Here is a 27,976-nt window from a genome sequence, read left to right on the forward strand (position 1 = left end):
AACCTTGTGTAAAACTGCAGGACACTTTGGACTGAAGATGTGTTTACATTCCCACAATATCAATTAAATTCTCAGTTTATTTTTATTTTAAATGATGGTTTCCATCAAAGAGCAGCAAAGTATAAAATCCCAACAACAGCTACTAGCAATACAACAGCCAAGTCAACGTTTCTGCTGCTGTTTACGTTCAGTAACTGAATGTGGGTTAATAAATACTGTTCTCTTTTCTACAAACAGGATTTTTTATTTAAGCAGGCAGCGATATGGAGGGATCCATCCCACCACTTGACTTTCAGAAGCAGCAATTATGTGAGGCTTTGTGACCAAGTGTGATTAAATTAAAAAAGGCCATTTCTGGTGGTGTTCTGCTTCTCCCCATGTTGACATCTTGACCCAATTTTGACTTTAGAATTCCCTTTTCAGAGATTTTTTCAGCATTAATAACCTTCATTTAGAGACAGTTGACAGAGGAAGAGGCTGAGCTGCACCTGCAGATTGGGACAAAGATGATGAAGACTTTCAGCATCAGTAGAAAGGAGCCTGCAGGGTTTGGAGTTTTCCTTTTTCATATTTGTAATCAAATTTAAAAAATAAAAAAAAACACTTTAAATTGCACAACACAGATCTGCTGAATGTGAAATTTTGTATTTATTGTGTACAGAAAGGAAAGCAACTGCAAGAAGTATCAACATAAAAAATGAAAGAGAAAAACCTCTGAACTTGATTCCTTTTAACAACAAAAACAATTGTAACCAGATTTTGTTCACTCACTTAAATCTCAAATATCTCAACAAATAAGATCTGTTTTGACTTGAAGCCTTTCACTCACGCAGCTTGTCTCTGTCCCTGCTCTGCTCACTCATTGTAACGCGACAGTTTCAGACGAGGGATGATGTTCATGGACTGCAGCTCCTGGAACAGCAGCTTGCAGGCGTATGGGATTCGTAGCGAGGATACATGGCAGGAAGACTTACAGTAGTGACACCTGGAAGACAAAAATGGACAAAACTCAGATGATCTCAATGCCATCACAGTTAATGAACAACAGCTTTGTCCAGATGTGTCTCACAAAGCGTGTTTAGAACCTGCAGTAACTTACAAACTTGTTACACTTCGCTTTGGTGTCTGAGAAAAGACCAGGAAGATTAACCCCCTTATCTGTTGTTTAACTTACCACCCAGAGTATCCCAGCAGCCCACACTGTCCACATACATCCACCTCAAAGGCGTCACTGGAAATCATGAGGCGCTCCAGCAGTAACATGCTCGCGCCGTAGCCAATCAGACAGTCGCGCTCCATCTCACCCAGACGCAGACCTCCGTCTCTGGAGCGACCTTCTGTAGGCTGCCTGCAAGCACGACAGGAAAGTTTAGGAGATGCAGAGAATTAAAAGTAGAACAGCTTCCATTACCCAGGCTTCCCCCTCGGAGTTTAACACCTGCTGCAAGATAAAAATATTAAAACTCACAACAAGATACAAGGCTGCTGGTTTTACCTGGTCAGAACCGCTCTGGGTCCTCGAGCTCTGGCGTGCATTTTGTCAAGAACCATGTGCTTCAGCTTCTGATAATAGACCGGTCCAAAGTAGATGTAGGCCTCCAGGGGTTCTCTGAGGAAAACACAGCAGTCAAATCTTTTGTACACGCAGGGAAAATTAATCCACAACACCTAAACATTAAAATAACCAATGTATTATGTACGGACATGACTTTGGAAAAGAGGGTGATGGAATAAATTCTTGCAAAATGAACATTTGTGGATTTATGATGATAATCAGCCCCGCGGTTTAACTCAGTGGGATTCATTTACTGATCAGAGTTGAGGCACTGTCTCGTGAAAAATGCAGGTTAGACCAGCAAAATGATGCTTTTGGTTTTTTTCTGCAACATGGGAACATTTTCCTTCAAAATCTCTGTTGTGGAGGAAAAGTTACATTTTCAGATCAAGCTGGCTGTTTGATCACGGCATGTTTGCTTTTTGGGAGACAGATTTGAAATACCAAAAAAAAAAGAGAGAAAATTTAAATAAAACACTGCAAACAAAATTTCCACAAGTTTAATTCACATTTATTGTGATAAACTTCAGTTTGTCAAAAACAAAGTAAACTCTAATAAACTTCAAAACAGTTCAAGCTTTGTGATAAACTTTAATTTTTAAACATCATGAATGATTTATTGTTTTGTAAGGAGGCATAAAAACCGCTGATATTTAGGAAAAAATGATGTTTTCAAGTGGTTAGAAACGTGTTATCCAATGTGACGTGTAAAAATCCGCTGCATTGGACACAATGAGTTTCATTGCTTTATTACCCAGTAATTCCTGAGGTGACATAGTCCTTGCCCTGGTAGTTGTATCCACAACGGATTAGATCCTCACACACATCCTTCACCTTGCTGCCTCCAAAAGCCGTCCCGTAGTGAAAGCGCCCGGTCAGGACTCCCGCCTTCCCGGCCAGAAGTTCAATTAACTTTCCCACCTGATCAAATCCAGAAAAACCAAGACAGCTCTGATCATTACAAAACTCTTTTTGGGGATTTACATCCTCTCTTGGCACCAAATTTTCATATTGTGGGTGAGAATAGATTACACTTGTACCCCCCTTAGCGTGGGGAGAGCACTCCATGGATGACTGATTTCTGCAATTCTTCCGAGGCTGCACCCAGAGGACCCCTGACCTCGTCACATAAAAGGAAACACCTTCTCTCATATCACTCTCAGGCTACAGAAACATCCTCCCGAGCCAAGCATTTCAGAGTCTTCTCCATGGCAACCACAGCTAGCAGACACTGACAACTTCAGCAGTAAAGATCCATCAGGTTTTTTACAGTGTGAGGGACAATAAGCAGCCAGAAACGAGGCCAAGTCTCACGTCGTTCAGCAACATCCTGCAGTTCAGATGTGCTGGGCCTGCTTGATAAAACTTCCACACACTGCTAGAGGCGGCTGCTTCGCTTGCAGCCGTCTCCGCAGCAACAACTATCTGTTTGTCAATAGTAAGATTGCTGCTTAATGGCATCAATGGACGTGTGCTCTGGAAGCCAATGATAACCCGAGGAGAAGAGGAGCGCCGATAATGAGGGCTTTGTCTCAGAAGAGCCGACACAAACTTAAGAGCGACAGTCAACACAGCGACAGAAGTGATTCAGGATGAACTCAGTCGAAAGAAGAAGAAAAAAAAAACAGGTCCTGGATCAGCTGTTAAATTACCACATACTGAACAAAACTAGAAAAATATAATTCATAAAGAAGAGAAATTATTACATGAAATGAAACTGCAGCTACTTTGACCAACTGAGTCATTTTTTAAAAAGACAAACAGGAACAACATCTGCAAAGATTAGAAATGGTTCTGCCAGAAAAAAACAAAAATTAGGAATATTTTTAACTAAATTCTAAGTTTTAATCATAAAACTTTGTGCAGACCTCGTCTGGATGTGAGCATCTTATAAAAGCAGAAGCAAAACTATTACTGTAAATAATCTGCAGAAAGAAAATCTATGTTTTACGCCACAGATTCTGCTGGGAGTTGTCGTACCGTCATTCTGGAGGGATATCCGTGAGGGTTCATGATGATATCAGGACAGATGCCGGTGTCGCAGAACGGCATGTCCTCCTGCTGTACAATGAGGCCGCAAACACCTAATACACACAAACACAAACAAAAACAAAAACTATCATGCAGCTCCACAAACCTGGAAAAAAGCTAAATTGTATTAAAATAATAATAATAATAAATGACTTTTCAAGTGTTTTTCAAAAACTGCAGACGGTGCCTGAAAAGAATTGTGTGTACTTGTTTCATATACCTGAGAATTTTCAGTCTTCTGTTACTGAAACCTCGGCGTTTTGGACAAAATGTGCACCATGAAAACATCCCATGTGTGTGTTGGGTGTTGTGTAGGTTTGTGATTTAAGTGTTTTCTTGTCTGTGTTCTTATCATTTCTGTCTTTTTGTTGTTGTGATTCTTAAAACTGTCACAATGCATCAGATTTTTGCTTCTTGTGTTTTTGTTGCTGCCTTTTCGGAAACGTTTTTCTGTGTTGTTCGGTTTGTTTCTACATATCGATGCCTTCTGTCTTCTGCTGCATTTTACAACCTTTAGGGCCGCGTCTCAGAAAAAAGTTTTCTTGTGTTTTCTTGTGTTTCTTGTGTTGTGCAGACCAAAAGTTTGAAACAATCCTGACATCAAAGTTAATAAAAATTGAGAAATAATCTTTCATTTCTCCTTTAAAATGTCAGTCCAGGGTTGTGCTGGGAGGTTCTGTTTGGACTGCTTGCAGATCACGTCATTTCCATACTCATGTGGATCGACAGGGTCCTCTTTTGACTCGTATGATGTGGTCGGGGGGGGGGGGGGGGGGGGGGGGGGGGGGGGGGCTCCCTGGTAGCCAGGAGTTTAAGTGCGAGTGCAAATGTTTGCCGAGGGGCCGAAGCACTCTTCCCTGGCCAGGGCAAACAGATTGTAGTCCCATTTGCAAATGAAAAAAAAAGAGAAAGAGGAGAGAAGGAGAGCAGGAAGTGGAGAAAGGTGCTTAGCTGGACAGGGAGACCAGGATTACACATCCATGACTTTCAGTTCAACTCAGAGGAAGTGGAGGGGATCAACTGGAGAGGAGAAACGGAATCGTGCACATGGGAAAAATTCGCTATTATGTGAGCAGTCGGTGCCACCGTCGACTGCTGATGCCTTCCAGGATGTTGCAACAGGATGTTGACTGGGAACAAGCGTGGCGATTTAATGGAAAGTCATCCAACAGCAGGAAGAAGGTGGAAGAAAAGAGAAAAGGCGAGTAAGGCAGGGCCAGGAGAAAATCAAAAGAAAGAAAAGCCAGCAAAGGAACAGGCTCAATATCAGAGTAAAGGCAGTGTGAAAGAGGAATGAGAGGAGATGGAAAGTCGTTGTTGGAGAAGTTAAACAGAAAAACCAGAGAGAAAGAGAGAGAGACACTAGTTCCAACAGCAGACATCCTTGGTGTTGTTTGTTTTGTGTGAAAGTGAATGATAAAAGAGGCATGAAATCAACAGAGAAAGGCAAGACAACAGCAAGGGTCCAGAGCCCCTCCATCACAGCTCATACAGCTCCACACTGACGGCTTGCACAATGGGGCCCTAATGCTGACAAACTCTGCAACCCCCCCACCCACTACTTCCACCAACTCCACAGCTGTGTGTGTGTATGTGTGTGTTTGACCGGTAAATAATTAACTTATTCTGCCCAGCGGACCAGGACGTATGAAAGCAGTCATGAGAAGCTGGGAGATCCATCAATGCAGCCAAATTAATTTGTAATGAAACAATCTATGTTGATTTAAGAGTCACTGCAGGTCGACGATCACTTCGATGAGCAGATACAACTTTAAAGGGAGCAAGAATCTACTTTTACTCTGCTTTTTTCTTCTGCAGCCGAGTCACCTCAGTGTAGCTCAACTTAAATCCAGCTGTCCCTCAGTTGCACATCTGGGTCTTCCTATCCAGATCTCATCCAGCTCACCCCACGACGACCCCTCTCTTCGTCACTATCTGAGACAGAAGACATTGTCCCACCCTGAGCTGACCGCCCAGTGCCCACCGTGTTAATGAAGAGAGTAAATTATGCATGGCGCCAGTTAGCTTTTTGATTAAAACATCATACAAGCCCTCTATAGGGGAGGTGCTGCAAAACAATGATGGTTGTAAACACTTTTTTTCTCCCCCAGTTGCAGCAGAACACTGCTGGGGTGTAATAAATTTGCATAGTCTGGCACAGGACAAAGAGCCAATTAATTGAAAAGAGCTCTTGAAAGATGAGGACAGAGGGGCAGTGACAGCTACAGCCACTGGGACCTGACTCAATGAATGCTCCAGTGCAGGGATCTTCTTGTTTTACCCAGTCCTTCCTTTACATTTGGCCTGAGAGCGACGACTACTAATGCAACTCTGCTCTCCTGGTAGGAGCGATGTCTCAGAGCTGCGTCAGCCTTCTACCTTTCTGTCCGTGTCGACTGCTGAATTTATCCCCGATCTCCGGCCTCCTGGTCTGCCTCAGGAGGATCTTGATGAGGAAGGCGTCTTCAGCGTTGGACGAGATCATGACCTTCTCGATGTATGAGTCTGTCGAGCCCTTATAGCTGCAAACCAACAGTATTATCATGGTTTTTTTTTCTTGTATGGCAGGATTTATAAAGTTTAAAGCTGTAAAATGAAGGAATAACACAGTTCCTGGACAGTGGGTGTGTGTGAAGTGCACTCACCTGATGGGCACATCTCTGTACTGGGGCTGGCCTGGCTGGGCACTGCCCTCCAGTGGTGTCTGGGTGACGGTTGGCATAGATTTGTTCACCAACACCTGCTTGTTCTCTACTCTCTCACCTGAGCCACACAAACAAACAATGAACAGGAAACAATTGTCTTAGATATACAACAAGCTGCTGGACACTTTTTACAAATTTATTTAAGTGTTTCCCCCATTTGTCAAGAAATCTAATAGCAAAATCCCTCCTGGAAATGTGAAGTCTTCTACAACATCTCATCAAGATGAGCTGCTAACTATAAGCAACATGCACAACAAACATCTAATCTTTGCAAAACTTCCATCTGACTGGTGATCAGGAGCAGTTTTACCCCACCGGCATGTGGCTTTTCTCAGAAATGTATGTGTTACAGTCCAGGACATCATCTAATTTAGCATTTTATTGTAAAAGTCTGCACTTTTTTTTTTATTCCTATTTTTATTGATTTTACTGTATCATTGTTATGTCTCTTTTTTTGTATTATTGTGTTCATCTACGTTTGTCTGCAGGTGAACTTGCACTATGTTCCCATGACAAATTTCCCCTTGTGGGACAATAAAGTTTATTTCAATTCAAATTAAAGCACATGTATCAGGATATCCCCCACAGACCACAGAAGCATACAGCTGTTACACGCACGCACACACACACACACACACACACACACACACACACACACACACACCATTATAACTTTGTGTGTGTATGTGTAAGTTTTAATGTGAAGATATGAAACTTGTGGTAAAAACGTGGAATATAAATCACCTTTGTCTGAATGAGGAAACTGTTAACGCGTTCTTTTTTCTTTTTTTTTTTTTAAGGCTTAATTTTACTGTGAATAAAGTCCCCTAAAGTGCTCTACTTATCAATAAAACTCCTACAATCATTAGTTGTGCATTTTTTATACAACGCTGTCATCATCGGTCTACTTGGTTCTGTGTGCAGACCAAAACCTCCTCTACAGACTGCTTCATTTCAGTCTGAAGCTATGACTCTGGCACTTCTTTTATTTATTCCCAGAGGCTATCTATCTGTTTTTTGCCTGTAAAACTTCATGACTTCCAGGTCTTATTTGTGTGCTGAGGCCTCTCTGATACTTTCAGCTCTCGCTTTATAATCTGGAAACTACAAGTCAAGTAAAAAACTTCAACATTTCTCAATCCTGGTCCTCGCGGGTCCGGCATCTTTTAGTTGTTTCCGACTCCAGCACAACTGATCCAGATTAACTGAAGTGCTCATCAAATGCTTTGCAAACCTGCTGATGAGTCATTCAACACATTCAGACGTGTTAAACTCGACAACATGGAGGACAGTGGTCTCCAACGACCAGGATTAAGAAACACTGACATTTAAAATCAAGTTTTGCAAAGGTGAATGACTTTTTTCTTTTTAGCTTGAGGAACTTGATGAAATACAGCAAATAAATAGATTTACTGTATATCGCATTAGCTTTTCTGATTCACTCCAGAAAAACCTCTTAAATTCTGCAAATTTGTTTGTTAAGCGGTTAATAGATAAGATATATCCAAACAATAAAATTTAGTGATTCGAAATGTAACTTTACACTTCTTGGGTTCATAAATTTGAAATGAAACATTTCTCAACTTGAGATATGTGACTTTAATCAGTAAACAGGGCTTTTCATCTTTGCAACACTGGGTAAAACAGCTGATTGATCAAAACAGAAGCGATATCAGTCCCCGTAGTGGAACCAGGCGAGGAGCAGAAAACAACCTGGACTTTGTGATGATGCTCTGCTGGTACTCACCCGGGGAGCAGATGCCGTCAGCATCCAGGATGTTGTGTTTCCAGATGGGTTTGCGTGTGGCAGCATCCAACATGGGACCCATCACTTTGTCAAAAGTCTGGTTGGTGTAGCGGCGCAGCGTACATTTAGTATTTTTATAGACAAGGCATCGACCAAATCCTGGCAGAAAGCATACTGACTGTCACATATTAGAAAAATCAATTAAAACATAAAAACATCCACAGAAATGAATCAATCTCACCTCTGTCAAGTGAGGCTTTGTTGAGGACCAGAGCATCCTCAATATCGTAGCCGCTGTAGCTCATCACAGCTACGGTGGCGTTCTGACCAGCCGGCAGCTTCTCAAAGTCGATCAGCTCGATGGTTTTTGTTTTGACCATTGGCCTCTGAGGATACGCCAGCAGGTACATCAGAGTGTCGATGCGGTTCCTCTGGTTGTAGCCGATGGTTCCTGGAGGTTAAAAGATGTGAAAGGTAGTTTAGTATATTCTAGGGGTGGGGAATAGAATAGAATAGAATAGAAAAAATAGAATATCAAGGTTTTTCACAGGGTCTTCACAATTTTAAAACATATTTGTTTAAAAAAAAAAAAAAAAAAAAAAATAAATCAACTTTTTCCATATAAATAAAAATAATCGATTAAACATTTTTTTTGGTCATTTTTATTGATCTTTTTACTTGTCTTATTGGGCATTATAGCAGCAGGGTGATGGTCTGGCTACTGTGTCATTATTTCCTAATTGAAATGAATAAAAATGGCTAACAGAAAAAGTTTTGTGGGTTTTTTTTGTTTTTATTCCACAAAAATCAGCAATTATTGAAGAATTGAGAAAATCGCAATTTAAATAGAATCAGCACCCAAAAAAGTCGTAAAAGAATCAAATTGTGACAAAAGTATATTGTTACAGCAGATGTTTCTTTTTTATTTGGATTTAATAATTCTGAATTAAATAATTCTGAATTAATTTAATTCAGAATTAAATCATTCTGAATTATTTTATTTGTAGTTAAGTAATTCAGGATGACAGTCTTCTCTGTAAAATGAGCATAATTGGGACAGGACATGGTAAAGAGCTTGTGCAGAACAACCAGAATTAACTTAAAATGAAATTACATGATAGAAAAATTAATCAATTCAGATTTAAAATGGGAATAAACCTATAAAAAAAAAACCTATTAAAAAAAAAAAAATGGCAATAAAAACTTTCTTCTGAATTAAGTTTAATTCCAAATTGTTATTTGTTTCCATTTGGAATTAGGTGTTTACATGGTCATTTTTCATCTGTTTAAATCTGATTTAACTTTTATTCAGGATATGTAACTCATGTAAATGTGGCCACGTTTACATGAGAGTTACATATTCTGCACGGTCTTCTGCCTCCCGTCTCCGGTACTTTTATCTTCCTTCTCCTCCTCAGCTGCTGAAAAAGGTTCAATAGTGTGCTTGTGTTGAGCTGGTTCTTACGATGTAGTTGTCCATGTTTTATCCAAAACAGAGGAAGAAACAGGAAGCTGAGTTTGTTTAAACCTGTCACGTCTGCCTTCTGTCCAATCAGAACCCTTTCCAACACACCGATCTAAAGTGGAATTAAGTACGGGCAAATAAATGTGTTCAGCATTTAAGCCTCAGTTCAAATTACAATTTTCATGTAACCCCGAATGAGAATACTGTAATTCGGAATTGTTTAATTCAGAATTATTAGTTCCGAATGAAAAACATCATGTATCTGTCGCCATTGATGGGTGGATAACGGGTGTTAAGTCTTCCTGGTTGGGTGGGATTGGCTGGCCTCAAAGCAGCTCAGCGGAGGGAGTTATGACATAAAGCCAGGCCTCCCTGGAAGCCTTGCATTTGTCAGATGTTATTACCTCACAATCAGGCTACAAGCACAGTCTGTGATAATAGGCTCAGGCCACACAACCAGATTTGCACATGTATAGGCTTGTCCACACAAAACAGACAAGATAGAGGATATTGGGCCAAATATAGTTCCAGTCAGTGTTTTTGTAAAGATTGGGGGGGGGGGTGAGGAAGGGATGGAGGTGAAGCATTTGGGTGGGGGTGACTGTGGCTCTTATGAATGCTAGCAAGGCGGTTTCGGGAAGTTTTGGTAACCAAGGAGCTACGGGTGCGCACTCTGTGGTCTTTTGCAGCTGAGCACACTGACCCCCTGAGCACAGCCAGAAGCAGACACAATGAATTGCTAATGACACTCTGGGTGACTGGCAGGGAAAGGGCCTCTGCACACACAGCACAATAGACAACCTACGCAAGCGCCCCATGTTTGATGTCCATGCGCATACACAATCTGACCGACACACACATAAGACAAACACTCAATCACACATACACATGTATTCTGACACAAAGTAATGCAGGAGTTTCGGGGGAGAAGAACCAGCAGGCTGCTTGCATTCATAATGTTTGTTATTCTAATGTTCATTTGTATGATTTTAACTTGGGCAAATAAAACTCTAAACTGCAGATTTAGGAGGCTTAAGACACATCTAAGATTAAAATACTGCAAGTGTGAGTTTGTACACATGAAGTAAGCAGAGCAGGTCTGTGAAGCTATGTGCTCGGCTCAGTCTTACCCATCGCCTGCTTGCCCATAGCACACTGGTATGTGTTCCTGGGCGACTGGTTGTGGTGGGGGTAGGGAATAAGGCCGGCACACACTCCAAGCAGCGTGAACGGCTCGATCTCCAAGTGTGTGGTGTCTCTAAGGAAGGAAATAAAATGATTAACGTAAACCAGGAGGGTCTCTTTTTAAAGTCAGCTTCATATAAAAGTGCCACCCACTTGTTAATCATGTGTTCATAGAGAGCGATCTGACAGTCATTCTCCTCATTGACATCCAGGTACTCCACCAGGCCTTCGTGCAGGAAGTCTTCAAAGGTTCTGGAGGTACGAAAAATGTCAGAAATGGTGAAAATCTTCAGTTTGGGAGAAGTTCGGATCACTACTAAAATATTCTGAAGCCTTTAAGAAATGTAGGAACTTTTTTTACACAAATCTGTGGGAATTTGTAAGAACTCTTGTGCAAGAATAAATGTCTGCAATTTATAATTTTTACATCTGACAAGCATACATTTTGTTGTCATCTCAACATACGGGGGGGGGGGGAAGCAAAATTAAAAAAAAAAAAAATACAATGCTGAAATCAACATCTATAACAACAAAAAAATAGAAAAGCAACTGAACTGTCAACACACATTAAGTACTAGAAGCTTAGACTGGTAGGAAAACAGTCAAAGTGTCGACTTCCAGGTTCCATTTGCAGGAGAAAGAAGTTGTTGATCATGTCTGACACCAGACTACTACGGACGCTTTGAGAAAAGGTTTAAGACATTATTGTTTCATTGTAGTTGATGATTGTAGAGTTTTTAAAGTAAAATTTAGTGTAAACATCATCTGCGAGACACCAGATGGATTATTTAGTCAGATTCAGCTGCGATTTTAGCAACAGGATTTGATTGGAGCACATGGACAGTCGGGACAGACTTGATGTAGCTGTTTTTCAGCTACATCTGATGCATTTAGCCGTCCAACAAAAGGACAATATGTCAACGAGAGGAACTTTATATATTTATTTAGACTAACTTTGTTTAAGCTTTATCTATTTGCAAAGGGAATCAAAAACATGGGACTTTGGAAAATATGTGCTGCACTTAAGCATATATGAATATTGACAAGGCAAGGCAAGTTTATTTACATCGCACAGGGGGATTCAAAGTGCTATAAAGCTAAACATATTTACAAAAAACACTATTTAATAAATGGTGTATAAATTGTGTTTTGTTGGCAGAACATGAAAAGCTGATCATATAGCATGAATCTGAATATTAACAGGAGTGAAATGCAACGGACAGGCCACAAGAAAAGAGCATTGAGCAGCAACTCTTTGCATAACATGATCCAGAAGTTTAGCTTCCATGCTAACACACCTGCTGGTCTAATTTTACTACGGCTCTGGGAGGAACATTTGTGCAACACGTCAATGCCAAATCCTGTAGACATTTGTGTTCTCACATGTGATCCCTCCAAAAAAAACAAAAAAAAAACCAAAAAAAAACTCCGAGAACATTTAAGAGCTGCATTGCATGTTTAAAGACAGTTTCATGCTGACTTTAATGATTCTGAACCTCACCTGTAGCCCTGAGAAAGATCCTCAATATGTTTGTTTTTCACCATCGGCAGTCCCTTCTTCACTATGATGTACGGCCTGGACAGGAGACACAGCACAACAAGGTTAGACAGACATATAGTTCTTTTTTTTTTTCCCCAAATCAAAAGGGAAACATGTAATGCAAAAGACAAATGCCGCTTTATATGTATTTAATAATATCTATTCATTTTCATGTCTTTTCTTGACGCCACCTGCAGAGTCGCCCTCCGTCAGATGAAATGTAAACGCAGCGGTCAGTCAGATTGGTGGAGATGGAAACAAACTCGTTGATGAAACCTGCTCGTCGCATGAGTCTGAAAGTGTTGACCAGCTTATGATGATCTCTGATCACGCCCAGTATGTTACCTGTGAACGTTACACAGACAGGAAAGTAAGGAGTGAAAAGTCAATGCATCTTGTTCAAGTTAAAGTAATCATTCCATTGGGAATATGTTTGATATCAGGACTGAGGAAACAGATGTTTTAATTGTGAAACACCTGAAAAGCTCAGATTATTCTTTAAAATATGTACTTTTTCAATTAAACTATTTATAAAGCACTTTTTCTAGACAAAACTAACTGCAGTGCTTTTAACAAAAGAGCAAACATCAGGTCGCCCAAACCACATACAGTCACACAGATATATGACATATACCCACACAGGCATATACATACACACATAAACTGATGCTCTCTATAAGAGCTGTCCAAACTCTCACCAATCCCACTGAGGAAATTAAACCAATGCGAATTGAAATATTAGAAGTGATACAACAAAAAATATTACAAGCAAAATAAAAACATCTTTTAAAAAGAAACAAAAAAAAAAAACCTTCTGAATTTCAGCCAATTTCTCTAAAAACTCCAGCCTAAAACTTTAAAAAGAAAAAGAAAACTTAACACCGGGACTGAGCAGAGCTCAAAATGTCTGCAGGGGTTTGTTCATATCAGGTCTGACAGACAAATGAGTGGAGAACAGAGGAGACTCTGTGCTCTGCCTCTGTGTGAGGGCACATTCACACTGAACACACTCTGAAGGGCTTTGACACCTGCTGCTACCAACTAATTAAATAGTATGGCAGCTAATATAATTTGACAGTTATCAGTGCTGAGACAAACATATACAGTAATTAAAGAGCCAAGTTTTGACTCAAGAATAAAACCTACAGCTGCCATTAAATTAAAGACTTATCAGCCTACATGCAACATACAAAATTACTTCCAATAAACTAAACAGAATATTTTCCTCCTTTATGTTTGTAACCAGCGAATTTCAAAGTGGCAGGATTACATTTTCTTTTCATGTGATCTGAAGCAGCAGCAGTCTGTGCTTATTCTGTCTGTTTTATGCATTAGGCTCTTGTCGAGCAGGAGTTTCACCATTGAGGAAGACGAGGAAGACGCTCGTGTAGGAGAGCTCTTCTCCACACAGCAGGTTGACGTCCTCTACTCCCAGGTTAAAGGCCAGTTTGATGATGGGGCCATCCTCCATGTCGGTGGTGATGTGCGTCATCAGAGCCAAGTTCTTCACTAGACCACAAGCCTATGGACAAAGAGGAAAATACAAATTCACAAAATAAAGAAGCATTCCTCCGAAAATTTAAAAAAAAAAAAAAAAAAAAAAAAGTTGGCTAACATCAGAAATCAGAAGTAACTGCATATCTAAGACATGGCTTGGTTCAGGTGTGGAAATGTCTTATTTTCTCTCTCTAGTTTCACTGTTTAAGGTGAGAGAAGAAGAAAAAAAACTAAAGTGACAAAGCTGGTGATGGAAATAAAAGAAGAAATTTCTGCTTATTTCACTTCTTCATAGTTGGATGGACGGAGGATGGATGGATGAATGTGATGGATGGATGGGTGGATAGATGGATGGATGGATGGATGAATGTGATGGATGGATGGGTGGATAGATGGATGGATGGATAGATGGATGTGATGGGTGGATGTATGGATGGATGGATGGAAGGATTTATGGATGGATGGATGGACAGATGGATGGATGGATGGGTGGGTGGATGGATGTGATGGATGGATGGGTGGATAGATGGATGGATGAATGTGATGGGTGGATGTGATGGATGGATGGACAGATGTATGGATGGATGGATGGACAGATGTATGGATGGATGGATGGACAGATGTATGGGTGGATGTGATGATGGATGGGTGGATGTGATGGATGTGATGGATGGGTGGATGGATGGATGGATGGATGGACGGGTGGGTGGATGGATGGATGGATGGATGTGATGGACGGATGTGATGGACGGATGGATGGGTGGATGTGATGGATGGATGGATGGATAGATGGATGTGATGGATGGATGGATGTGATGGATGGATGGATGGATGGATGTGATGGATGGATGGGTGGATGGACGGATGGATGGGTGGATGGATGGATGTGATGGACGGATGTATGGATGGATGGATGGATGTGATGGGTGGATGTGATGGACGGATGTGATGGATGGATGGACGGACGGATGGACGGATAGATGGATGTGATGGATGGATGGATGGATGTGATGGATGGATGGATGTGATGGACGGATGTGATGGATGGATGGACGGACGGATGGACGGATAGATGGATGTGATGGATGGATGGATGTGATGGATGGATGGGTGGATGGACGGATGTGATGGGTGGATGGATGGATGGATGTGATGGACGGATGTGATGGATGGATGGACGGACGGATGGACGGATAGATGGATGTGATGGATGGATGGATGTGATGGATGGATGGGTGGATGGATGGATGTGATGGACAGATGTAATGGATGGATGGACGGACGGATAGATGGATGTGACGGATGGATGGATGTGATGGATGGATGGGTGGATGGACGGAGGGATGGGTGGATGGATGGATGGATGTGATGGACGGATGTGATGGATGGATGGACGGACGGACGGACGGACAGATAGATGGATGTGATGGATGGATGGATGTGATGGATGGACGGATGGATGGATGTGATGGGTGGATGGATGTGATGGACGGATGGACGGACGGATGGACGGATAGATGGATGTGATGGATGGATGTGATGGATGGATGGGTGGATGGATGGGTGGATGGATGGATGTGATGGACAGATGTAATGGATGGATGGACGGACGGATAGATGGATGTGATGGATGGATGGGTGGATGGACGGAGGGATGGGTGGATGGATGGATGGATGTGATGGGTGGATGGATGGATGGATGTGATGGACGGATGTGATGGATGGATGGACGGATAGATGGATGTGATGGATGGATGGATGGATGGATGTGATGGATGGATGGGTGGATGGACGGATGGATGGATGGATGGATGGATGTGATGGACGGATGTGATGGACAGATGTAATGGATGGATGGACGGACGGATAGATGGATGGATGGGATGGATGGATGGGTGGATGGACGGAGGGATGGGTGGATGGATGGATGGATGTGATGGGTGGATGGATGGATGGATGTGATGGACGGATGTGATGGATGGATGGACGGACGGATGGACGGATAGATGGATGTGATGGATGGATGGATGTGATGGATGGATGGATGTGATGGATGGATGGGTGGATGGACGGATGGATGGGTGGATGGATGGATGGATGGGTGGATGGATGGATGGATGTGATGGACGGATGTGATGGATGGATGGACGGATGGATAGACGGATGTGATGGATGGATGGACGGACGGATAGATGGATGTGATGGATGGATGGGTGGATGGACGGGTGGATGGATGTGATGGACGGATGGATGGATGGATGGATGTGATGGACGGATGTGATGGATGGATGGACGGATGGATAGACGGATGTGATGGATGGATGGATGGACGGATAGATGGATGTGATGGATGGATGGGTGGATGGACGGGTGGATGGATGTGATGGACGGATGGATCTTGGTTCAGTGGCTCATTAGATGAGTAAAGGAACTGAAACGTGACACTCCGTGGCGGCTCACGGTTAAATATCTTCTTTCATTGTGGATATTTCAGTTTGGAGGCGATGCTTTTTGACAACTAAATAATTGAAGAATTATTTCAGGAGACTCTTTTAGCTTTTACATTGGGGGTGTCTGAAGTTGGTCCTGGAGGGCTGCTGTCTGGCAGGTTTCCATGTATCACCGATTCACACGCCTAGATTCTGTTAAATGGATCCAACAGCCGGTGAAGTTCTACACAGGGACCGATTCAATTGAGTCAAGTGTGTTGGAACAGGGATGAAAACATGAAAAACCCGCAGGACGGTTGCAGGAATTTCTTTACATATTCAAACCCACTTTTACTTCATGCACCTTTTATTTCATGTTTGGAGTTTGAAGATAAATGTAATAATAATTTCTTTTGCATTCTTTGGACTCCTGTACGACATGTCGTCTCCTGGATGTACAGATTTATTTTCCCAAACATCTGAAACCAGGTGTGGCTGCAGCTGCTTGCTCACCTCTCCTTCAGGTGTGTCAGATGGACACAGCATTCCCCACTGAGATGGCTGTAGGGAGCGAGGCCCGCTGACCTTTCTGGTCTTCTCAAACTGAGAAGAGATCCTGGTCATCATGCCGAGAGCCGAAATATAGGAGAGCCGAGACAGAACCTGGGTAACACCCTGACGGTCCATCTTGAACCTCTTCAGAGACCAGTTACCCTGCAGACACAAAACGTCATGACTTGTAAGAAGCATTTATCTCCTAAGAAGACATTTTCGAGACTTGAAAAGTAAAAGTGACCTCAGAAGAGTAAAGTCATTGCAATAACAAGAACTAAAAACAAGTATATTGCGCCCATTTCTCTACACTGGCCAAGACTTACAGTAGATATGGCGTTGACCATGCCGTTGGTGATCTGATCCTGCCGCATGTGTTTGACCACATCAAACTGAGCTGCTCTCTGCTTTGGGATGATCTGGTCGGCGATCTTCTTCAGTTCAGAGTTAAACTTCTTAAACAGATCCTCAAACAGCAGAGACAGGAGCTGGAAAAGTAGAAAGAGGACGATACTGTTTACATCTATAGTTTGCAAACGTGATGAAGAAAAACAATCATTTCAGAGCTACATGTTGCACATTCATGTTTATTTCTTTTACGTTTTCCAAGATCTCTTCAATGTTTCTTTTCATAACAACCTCTGACACTATAACCAAGGAAAAAATTTTAAAATATTTAACTGAAGACATCAACTTCCTTTCATCTTTCTCCTTCCATCCTACCCCCACCTGTCCACCCACCCCATCAGATTCAGCAGCTCAGCTTTTTTTTTGTTTTTAATCTTTAGTTGAAAACAGTATACCAACAATAGCAACAGATATCTTTTTTTTTTTTTAAAAAGGAGAAAAAGGCTCATTTAATTTGCATAAGAGATATTGTTTACAGGAGGGAATAGAAATCTAATTTGTTTAAATACCCACTGACCATAATATCTAATTAGTTATTTATTTACCTATTTATTAATTTCTTTATTTTTATTTGTTTATGTAATTTGTTGTTTTTACATTACATCTCCAGTGTTCCTCTTTGGGGCTGTGCATACTTATAGCTGCTATTGGCTCTGGCTGGATTATCGCTGTCTTATCTGCTTGGTCTGTGGCAGTTCATCGTTGCTGTGGACCCCTGTTGACCTGTCAAGAGGTGGTTGTATGGGTGGACGGGCTCTGGCTGTTGGCTGGACTTGGTGCAGGAGACCCCTTCATGTGGTGTTTACTGACTTGGGGTCCTCTGTACTGAGCCACAAGTTCTCTTTTTTTCTGTACAAATTTTTCTAAGATTTTATCTGTTGTGTACAGAAAGTATGTGGAAGTAAATGTACACATGTATGTGTGTGTGTATGGGTGTATGTATGTGTGTACATAGGGAAGGTATTTTTTAAATGTGTGAAGCACTTTGTGCTATGTTTTTAATACATGAAAATGCTTTATAAATACATTTTGATTGATCAATTAAAATAATAAGTACATTTCATAAACAATACATGTACAAACTTGTACACAAACAATATGTATTAATGTGTAAACAATGGATCCCTTAAAATTAAGCACCATAAATAATAGCAGTAAAAAGTGCACACATTTATACACACATGCATAACCATAAACTAACTTTAAATCTATGATTGCAGAGGTGTGTGTAATGGTACAACAAGTGTTAACACCGTTTCAGTAACACTTTCCAGATCCTTTCCAGTTCTCCCAGTTCTCTCTACACTACATTATCTCTGTCTAGTAAATACGACTGACTCATTCATCCATCTAAACAATGTTGGTGGTTGTTCATCCTTCTGATTGGCTGTACACTTATTAGCTGTAAACAGGTCTTTTTTATATTTATGAGTATCTGTCGTAGATGCATCGCCCAGAAGGGCGACCTTGGTAATGCTGAGATTGTTATTGATATAAGATGATAAATTATATATGAACATCTAGAATGACTTTAGCTGTGAGGATTCATAAAAACACACATAAAGGTGTCTCTATTACAATTTTACATCTTGTTTAGAACTGAAAGTTAATCCTTTACTTCCTGTAACCTGTTGGGAGTGAAATGTATTCTCCAAATTTAAGTCATATTGTGAATAATAAAAGAGTAACACTATCTTTACATCATACTTCCCACTCTCCTTCCTTAGTCTTATCACCAATGTCGTCTTCTTATGATTCACTTTTATTACTTCATCCTATTTTATCCTGTTATACAATTCATGAATATAAGCTGGATTTAAACCGTCTAACTCCCTGCTTGTGTTCATATCCAGGTATGTCAGCTGTCGAGTAAACGTTTCTCAGCCTCCATCCCAGGTCTCTGTGCTCCTCTAGCAGACCTACAGGAAACAACCCCGACCCACTCGCCCCACCCTGGGCATTAGCATACATCAAAACAAACAGGCAGCACTGCTAGAAATTAATAAAGAAATTAAGCTTCCATTGCGTAGCCAGGCCAATTAGTTGAATGTCAGGGAACCATAACTGGAGAGTGCAGAGATGGTGTTGTTAGTGTGTAAGCCCCCTTTTCAAAGTGGGCTCCGTTGTTGCCCCCCCCCTCCTTTCCTCAAATCTCCTGCTCCTTATACAGAGCAGGTTGGGGGGGAAATTAAAGGCCTTAAGACAGCAGTAATTACATTATCAGAGCCGAGCCTGCGGATTAGCTCAATCGCTCCAGTCAAGGCAGCATTTCTATTGTCAGGGTGCTGAAAAATCCCCCGTGCTTCCACAGCCTTGGGATTTTGGTGCCACCGCATATCTCTTTCCTGACAAAGCCAGGCTGAAATACAGGGGGAGGGAGCACGACAACAAAACAGGGGAAAACAAAGCTGAAGGAAAATAATGAGAGTCTTATTAAAAGAAGGTGGCAGGAACAAAGGTGCAGGTGAGAGATCAGAGCTGGAGCTGCCGACATGCTCTGGAGCAACGCTGTGATCCATTCACACTGAGGCATAGGCGAGTGTATAAGGACATGTTTTAATAATAAGCATTTTTTGTTTTCTACAGGCAGTAAACACATTTCCGTTCATAAAAATGATTTAATGAGTAACTAGCCGCCTCAACGGGGTGTTTTTAACGTCAGAACAACCACGGTGCACATTTGGTAGCTCACGTTTTAGTCTTTAAACCTGAAACATAACAACCCGTTGAATGGAGGATTAAATAAAGTCAACAACATGCATAAGAGGTGTATACAAGCTTACCTGTCCAGCCAACTCCAGACGTTTGTTGCCATAGTAATCTCTGTCATCCACCTTGTTGTCTCCCTGAGCCAGGATCACCCTCCGAACCATCACAGCCAGGTAAATGCACTTAGCCCGGAAGTTAAACTCTTTGACCTGAAAACAAAATATAATAACTACTTTTTAAATCTGGGATTTATCATTTTTTATAACAAGCATAATCCCAAACTTAGTTTGTTTCCTTACAGGCACGTGAGTGAGGATGAGTGAAGCCAGCAGCTCCCTGGCCTCCTCCATCTTGGTCTTCTTGGGGCCTCCCCACATTCGCTGCCGCCTCACTTTATTCCCAAGAAACCTCAGAGCCTGAAAGGCAGCGCAGAAGAAAAAGAGGAGGTCAGAAAGGACAAAGTACTGCTGCCAGACTCAAAGGATTCAAGGTCTAAGGTTGGTGTAGCAATTACAAAAAGAAAACTGAATCTTCAGCGTCCTCCAACACCAAATGACCCACGTTGGGTGTCAGGACATGATAACAACAAAACAAGGGAAAATTTAAAGATCTGCTACTCTCCAACATATTTCTCAAATAGAAAAAGTTTTAAAATGCTCAAAGCAGAGAATTTTATCTTCTACTTCTTTATACCGTAGATTTTTACTCACAATCCACAACATAAATTTGGATTTACAATTATAATATTCTGGTCTGAAAACCTGATAACTGGTTGAAGACAAGATGACTTGCATGTTATACTGTGACGATGTGCTTCAGTCCCGATTCGATTCCATTCAGAGTTTTTTGGTGCCGATTCGATTTAAACTGCGATTCTCACAATTCCTCGATATTGCTGAACTTTGTAGACTAAAAACAAAAAAATGTACAAAACGTTCTTTTGCTCGTCATTTTTCTTGATTTCAATTAGGAAAAACAACAATGGATTTTAAAATTGTGAAGCAAAAAATCCTGATATTTGATTTTTCAATTCAATTTTCTCTCCCCTATTTTTCAAGTTTCTAAATGTTGTCATTTTAACACAGGTACTTTGTGGAAAATTGGCTTCGCAAGTTTGGAGTAATTTGATTACCAAACGAATGTGTTTAACTCTATTTTCACTTTTGCCTTAGTGAGGAAATCCCTGCAAACATCACAAAATACTCCAAGTTGGACTTGAATCAATGAAGGTTAAAAAAGATGTTTATAATTCTGTTTTTTTATGACAAGCAGGCTTGATTTAATACAGATGAGCAGAGAATTAATGAATCATGAGGTGAAACAGATGATAGGCATGTAAACAAAGGTCTGAATCAAACCTGAATGAACTCTGTTTTGTTTCGGAAAGCATTTGTTTGCATGTAGGCCAATCAAACACCACTAATTGACATCAAATCTACAGGTAGAAGCACAACTGAGTCACACAGTTCAGGGTTCGACCCTTCGCTGTGGCGACACTATAGTCTGAGACAGATCATCATACTTGTATGTTTATATTCAAGGTACTTAAAAGATTTTTGTCACATCTAATGACAAAAATCTTGAGTTGCCTTAAACAGCTGCATGTTAGCAAAGTCTTACAGGGGTTGGGGTGCTTTCAAGTCACATTTATGTATTCTGACAACAGAAAAAAACAAAACAAAACACAATTAAGAGCAGCTTTACTGGCTATTCAGCTGTATTCATAAACATTTCTTTTAAAAAGAGAAAACTGAGAAATTATGCTTATTGAGCTGTTTAAACCTGACAAACTATGTTTATGTTGCTGATGGATGCATGGACTACAGCTCTCTTCTATATGGACAACATACGCTATATTTCTGCAGGAGTTGATCGTATGTTAGCAAAAGACAATTCCAGCTGCTAAGTGTCCCCCCCCTATAAAATAAAAAGTCATCTGAAAAGTTATTAATTTAAATATACCAATATATGAACAATTATTGTGTTTAATTTCTTTTAATTAGTAAAAGACACACGATTCACACTTGTAGTGAGTCAAGTATAACATGAAGTGTCCTAACAGACCATCCCTGTATGTGCGCACGCACACACCCACACGTGAGCCAGTGTTTAGCTGCAGCCTTACACAAACTACAGGAAGGCCAGAGGCAGATAAGGCTGAGGACTTTCTGCAGGACCCCCCACTGCACAGTGCATGAAATATTATATACAAACACATAAAAAAAATGACTTAAAGGCAGTTGAGTAAAAGAATATTACCAACTAATTCATTTAAATAAAATGTTCAATCAAAATCAAATCCTATCCTCAGATTGTCCTATAAAAAAAAGATAACAGTCAAATTTAGTTTGGTCAGATTACTAATCATAACCTGATAATGTTTCTTAAGCCTTATCTGCCTTTAATTATACAGATTTAGGTCTCATTGTGTACAACACAATAACCCAATGAATACCATGAAAAGGCATCGTGGTGGCTGGCAGACAGAGGAACATGAGCGTTGTGGTGACGGGTTGCTAGGATGCAAATATGGCCACGTCAATGCATCAGTGGATTCTCTAACAACATAATCTTCATGATAAAACAAATTGGCTGATTGCATTCATCTATAATGTCAACGAAAACACGTGGGCCTTCTGAATGGCTGTGAAAAGTGTTACTTAACAAGCTGGAAAGACATCAGCTTTGACACCTGATAAGAGCGAGACAACAAAAATACCTTCCGTCCACAGACATAGGACGGTCCTCTCTGTGTCTAAACAAAAATCTTCGGATTAAACTAACAGGCTCACATCAGATGTGCAAGATAATTCAGCATGTTTATGAATGAACTTCCAGCCGAATTACACGGTAAAGCTGCCTGAATGAAATCATCGGAACAAACCATTTCTAAATGTTTTCTTATCAAATAGTTTGACCATTTAACCCATGATTCTCAATGTAAGAGACATGTTTTAAGAGTTAGATGGGAAAATGATTATTTTTGCATCAGGACGCTCAGCCAGACTGTTCTGTTCAAAAAACAGAAAGATCCACCTGTCAACATCTGTAAAGCTCAGTGCTTTCCACCTTACACTTTGTGCCAAATCAATCCACAATTCAACGCGAGACTGATAGCTGGGGTTTTACACGTCGTTTTGAAACTTCCTGATTCTTTCTGCAGCCAAGGCGTTGCCTGGCAACCAGTCCAGACCCCAATTAGCGACCTTAGGAGAAGCTAGCAGACTTGCAGCTAAACAGAGACAAGCTAGCAGTCTCCATGTTTCTGGTATTTTTATGATGCTAAGCTAACTAGCAGCTGAATGCAGCTTTCTTTTCACTGTCCAAACATGACAGCAGTGTTCTTTAAAAAAAAAAGAAAAAAAAGAAAAAGAAAAAAGGAACAAAAAAAAAAAAAAAGGTCCTAGGTAGGTCATGTGGGGGTTTAGAGATGATGCACCTTTGAGTAGGCAGTGAGGCTTGTCACAAGGCTGAAGAGAAGTGTGTGTGTGTGTGTGTGTGATGAAGCAGAACAAGCTGCTCTAGATGACGATGTTGTCTGCACTCCAAACTCTCACAGCAGTGATTTTGCTGTTTGAAAGCATACACTGACACGGCTGCCTGCTGCCTCTGTCTGGCATAATAAAAGGCAACTTTGTTTTGTTTTGTTTTTTTCCATTGTGATGCCACAATCTGTCTGTCAAACAGCCTTCATGATATCAGTTATTTCCCCAGACCCTAAAGGCTTCCCCCTTTTTCATTTCATCTCTGGGAATATTTTTGTAATGAAAAATCATTTGCTTGTTGTTTTTGTATGCAGAGATAATCACAGCTTCCTCCAGAGGCTGAGCACCAGACTTTTAAACTGATCCGATTGATCCTTCAAATCTGCAACAGGAATTTTAACCACATCACTGCTGTCAGGGATGAGCGACGTGGCCTTAAGGCCTGCAGTCGTTTTTGGACATTTCCTGCTGCAGCACACCTGAATGAGTCGACATGCTTAAGCAGAATATGATGACAATCTTAAATTCAATAAAGGCATGTTGGAGCAGGGAAACATCTAAACCAGTAGAATTGTGGTCCTCGAGGACCAGAGTTGTCCATCTCTGGTATTTACTCATTTAGGTACCTGAGTCTGTGTGAAGATCTGAGCTTTCTGACACTCCTCCAGGCTCGGGGCAAAGCTGGCCATGACGTGTTCCTCAGTTCCAATCATCTGCACAATCTCCTGGTCACTTTCTACACCCATACCCTGTGTGTGTCACATGAAAATATGATGTGAAGGGACAAAGCAAAAACATGTGCAGGAGCATCAGATAAAAATTTATTTTAGATTTCAGATATATGGAACCACATAAAGGCCTGGGAAAAAAAAATACACAAAGGTCTATTAAGTCTGGCAACTGTAAAGAGAGCAAAGACAAGCAGACATAAGGAAGTGACAGGGAGGTAGAGGTGAACTGGGAGTCATAAGGTTGTCTGACATTTGCTTATGGAAATGTGAAGCTGTGGGAACTGATCCATCTGCCCCACGGTGGATACGAGGTCGTCTCTGCAGTCGCTGCCAAACACAGAGAGAGGCGGGGAAGAAGTGCTCAGCAAACAGAGCGAGAGTGCAAACTGTGGATACTGACACTTCATACTCATAATGTAACATGTTTGAAGAGGTGTTCCTCAGGGGGGCCAGAAGTTCATGATACCAGCTGTTTACCTGAGATTTTCACTGTGAACAAACAGTGATGTGAGAAATTCAGTCTGTAAAAACACAAACTGCACAGACTTGTATCAGAACCTGCTGGATCCACATATAATTCAAAGCTATTTAAAGAAAAACATACACGCTTACACACAAAACAAATGAAGTTGCTCCAGACAGTCTGCAGAGTACAGACATGCAAACTTCTTCTGTTATAATCTAGTTGTGTTATAGCACCACCTGCTGGTTACTAGGTATATTGTCAGAACTCATCCAGCTGTACCTTGAAAATGATGGCGATGGGAGCATCTTCCGACAGCGTGTTGTGTCTCAGGTAAAACCGGCCTTGTTTCACAATCATATTAGTTCTGCTTTTCTTCTCATGAGTGGAGCTGGAATATAACAAGAAACAAAACAAAACATGAGTTTAACAGTCTTTTCTAATACTGATACAAAACCATGTCCGAGTGACTTCGTCCTAGAATATTTTGGGTTTTAAAAACACGAAGAACATAAGTTTTAACTCAAATGGAGAAAATGGCTTAATCAAGTGTCAGCTGTCTACAGATGAAGTGTGATTTAACAGTATCAGTTGAGTTGTCAACTAAAGAATATTAATTAACTGGTAGGAGACATCTGCAGTTAAAATATACATTTCTACTTGTGATTTTTTTATTTTTATTAAAAGTATATATTGGTTGTCTGTTCCAACTCTCTAAGCACAGTAAATCAATATGATTCAGCCATGGATTAAATTTATTGACACTGTAATTTGTTTATCTTCCTTCCTCAACTGGAATTTTTAATGGCAGAAGAAGAGCCATCACCATGCGGCACTCTTTCCCGTCTACATGTTTTATTTACACTAAAAGACCGCTTCTATTTTTGCTTTGGTAATTTCTGAATGCTCATGGCTGATCTGGTCTTCTAGCATATTAATATCTGCTTCAGGTGGAGAAAAGTCCTCTGTAGTCATTCTCCGGCCTGAGCATTGAGCAGCTTTCAAATCATACAGTTACAACCCATCATCCCTCCCCTAAATCTGAGGCATTGCTGGAAAGATGTGGTTTTACCTGGTAACTGAAGCTCCAACTGCACCTTTCCTGTCCTGCTCCACAATAATTCGATTCTTTGAAAGCTGTTCCTGGATTAGGATGACTTTCTCCTGACCTTTTACAATGAAATACCCGCCTGCACATACAAGGACGTAGTACAAGTAAAGGATGAAGAACTGTTTAGTTACGTTCTGTTACGTCTCATGTGTCTGATTCGTGTACCTGGGTCCAAAGGACACTCGTTGAGTTTGGAAAACTCCATAGGAGTCTTTCCTGTCAGAACACAGTTGGAGCTTCGCAGCATGATTGGCATCCTGACAAAAGAGTTCAAGGTTTTCATAAAGATGACATTTAATGCAGATGATGTAAGACTTGAAACTATGATTGCAAGTGAAAAAAGTAAATGTGTTCACTGAACAAAGAAACAGTGGGACACTTCTTGGCACACCTTAATTATTTTTCAAAACTGAAATCTTGAATATGATAATTAGATGTGAAGTCACTTCAGATACCTTCCAATCGGAAGTGCATTACGAATAATTCTCTGGCTGCCGCGGGTGTACTCTATGTCCACTGTGATGGGAGCCGAGTAGGTCATGTCTCTGAGGCGGCACTGTGGAGACAAAAGCCCTTTTTAAATTGTGCAAAATAGAGATTAAAAATTGCGATGGACTGGCGAGCTGTCCAGGGTGTACCCTGCCTGTCACCCAAAGCCAGCTGGGATAGGCTCCAGCTTCCCCGCGACCCTGAATTGGATTAAGCGGTTCAGAAAATGAATGAATGAATGAGATAAAAAAAAAAATTAAGATTTTCTGCAACAGAAACACTGAAACAGAAAGTGATTCAGAATTATTCTATTTGATTAAAAAGTCACCTCATGAGGCGAGACTGGTCTGGTTACATTGAAGCTTTCTTCTACATCAGGCATGCCAACATAGATGTTTAAATATCTGCAAAGAAAACACTTATTTTATTAACTCATAACTGTATCAGGACATAGATGTCTTTACATCATGAGCGCCAAGTTTGGACTTACTTTAAGTACCACATTGGATCAGCATCACTCGTTATTTTCTCATTTGCTTTCATAATCTTCTTTATCTGAAAAAGCAAGATACTTATCATGAGCTCAAAGTACAACAAATAAAGATGTCACACACGCTGGTGTTGTCTCTGAGCTTTACCTCCACATTGATGAAATAGTTGAACGAGTCGATGTGCTGCTTCACCAAACCTTTTACCTACAGAACACAGATCAAACCAGTGAAGACATATGCTTGAAGAAATACGTGACATATAACTGAACGACAACACGGTTTGCCAAAAGCCAAAATAATTAAAAGATGTAAACAGTCAGAGAGGCTGAACATTAAGCCCCTGCCACATGAATTCTAATAATTTAACAGCATATTTAGAGGAGGCATTTGGATTTCAGACTCACACATTTAGTATCATATCTCCATGAATCATTTCAACAGTCTGACATATTTTTTGTAAATGAACATCTTAATAAATTAATAACATTAAAAAAAAAAAAAAAGGTAAATACTTTATTAGGTAAAATTCTTTTTTTTGTTGTTTTTTGTTTTGCTGACAACTTAGATATTTTCTAATGAAAATATAAGTATAAACAACAGAATGCAGATATTTACACATCATTTAAAGCCTTGATTTAGTTTTTATTTTTCCAGTCTAAATATAATGCTTCTAATATAGGACAGGAGCGACACAGAAGATAAGGTTCACAAAACAAAACACAAAGTGGTAATGAGTGCATGAAGCCTTGGTGATGATGCTCACTGAATGGAAAGACATTTTCATGCTGAACTGGTGATAAACAGTCCCAAAAAAAAGCCCAAGGAAAAAAAAAACTGACACTGTAATAAACATTATTAAAACACAATTAATCTTATTAATCTTCCACGGGATTTGCAATGAGCAGTTTGTGTTACCTTTAAAAATGCCGGCAGCAATTTCCATTTTTCCTGTCAAAATAAGAGATAAAAACAAACAATGTGGCTTAAAAGCAGTTTAATGTGTTTAGTCATTTTATTCTGCATTGTCCTGTTAGGCACAATTATAAAAACAATTGTGACCAGTAAGGTTACTTAAAACATAACAGCTGGCAGTGATTTGGGGTGATGCACCTCACAAACCTAAGCTAACAATCTAACCTCACCCACCTAACCCATCTCATCACATCTGAGCTGATAGCCTCCATGCTAACTTCTCTAAACTCGTGTTGAAAAACTTTCTGTCCGTTTTCCTTTAAACTCACCTCTACGGTGTTGACAGGAGCCGCCAACTCCAGAGGAGTCATGTTTCCAAACTCTCCTTCCAAGACCTCCATAGTTAGCGCCGCTGCTCAACTATAAATACGTTTTATTAGCAGCAATATTAGTGTTGATATACAGCGCCGG

The 27,976-nt window shown here is 40.6% G+C and overlaps 1 protein-coding gene across 1 annotated transcript; it reads right to left on the minus strand.

Moving 5' to 3' along the window:
• Positions 1-835: 835 nt before the first annotated feature.
• polr3b (polymerase (RNA) III (DNA directed) polypeptide B) lies at positions 836-27,964 on the minus strand. Its single transcript, XM_079252621.1, has 28 exons — positions 27,835-27,964; positions 27,509-27,541; positions 26,741-26,797; positions 26,593-26,657; positions 26,431-26,506; positions 26,069-26,169; positions 25,779-25,870; positions 25,575-25,692; positions 24,785-24,893; positions 23,935-24,057; positions 20,123-20,239; positions 19,898-20,032; positions 17,033-17,194; positions 16,668-16,868; positions 13,588-13,750; positions 12,420-12,573; positions 12,190-12,264; positions 10,842-10,940; positions 10,634-10,761; positions 8,280-8,489; positions 8,039-8,197; positions 6,232-6,349; positions 5,966-6,108; positions 3,536-3,639; positions 2,310-2,476; positions 1,496-1,609; positions 1,175-1,348; positions 836-985 (listed from the first exon to the last, which is right to left on the minus strand). Exons 1-28 carry the CDS (start codon positions 27,904-27,906, stop codon positions 856-858), a joined length of 3,399 nt encoding a protein of 1,132 aa, XP_079108747.1. The 5' UTR covers positions 27,907-27,964; the 3' UTR covers positions 836-855.
• Positions 27,965-27,976: the final 12 nt, after the last annotated feature.

This window comes from Telmatherina bonti, assembly GCF_933228915.1.
Source record: "Telmatherina bonti genome assembly, chromosome: 2".
Classification (NCBI taxonomy): Eukaryota; Metazoa; Chordata; class Actinopteri; order Atheriniformes; family Telmatherinidae; genus Telmatherina; species Telmatherina bonti.

Coding starts and splice junctions, on each gene's coding strand:
- polr3b (XM_079252621.1), bottom strand. CDS start 27,906: ATGGAGGTCTTGGAAGGAGAGTTTGGAAACATGACTCCTCTGGAGTTG. Junction 8,198..8,279: donor CAAAGCCTCACTTGACAGAG/GTGAGATTGATT, acceptor GCTTTCTGCCAG/GATTTGGTCGATGCCTTGTC. Junction 6,109..6,231: donor TACAGAGATGTGCCCATCAG/GTGAGTGCACTT, acceptor GTTGGTTTGCAG/CTATAAGGGCTCGACAGACT.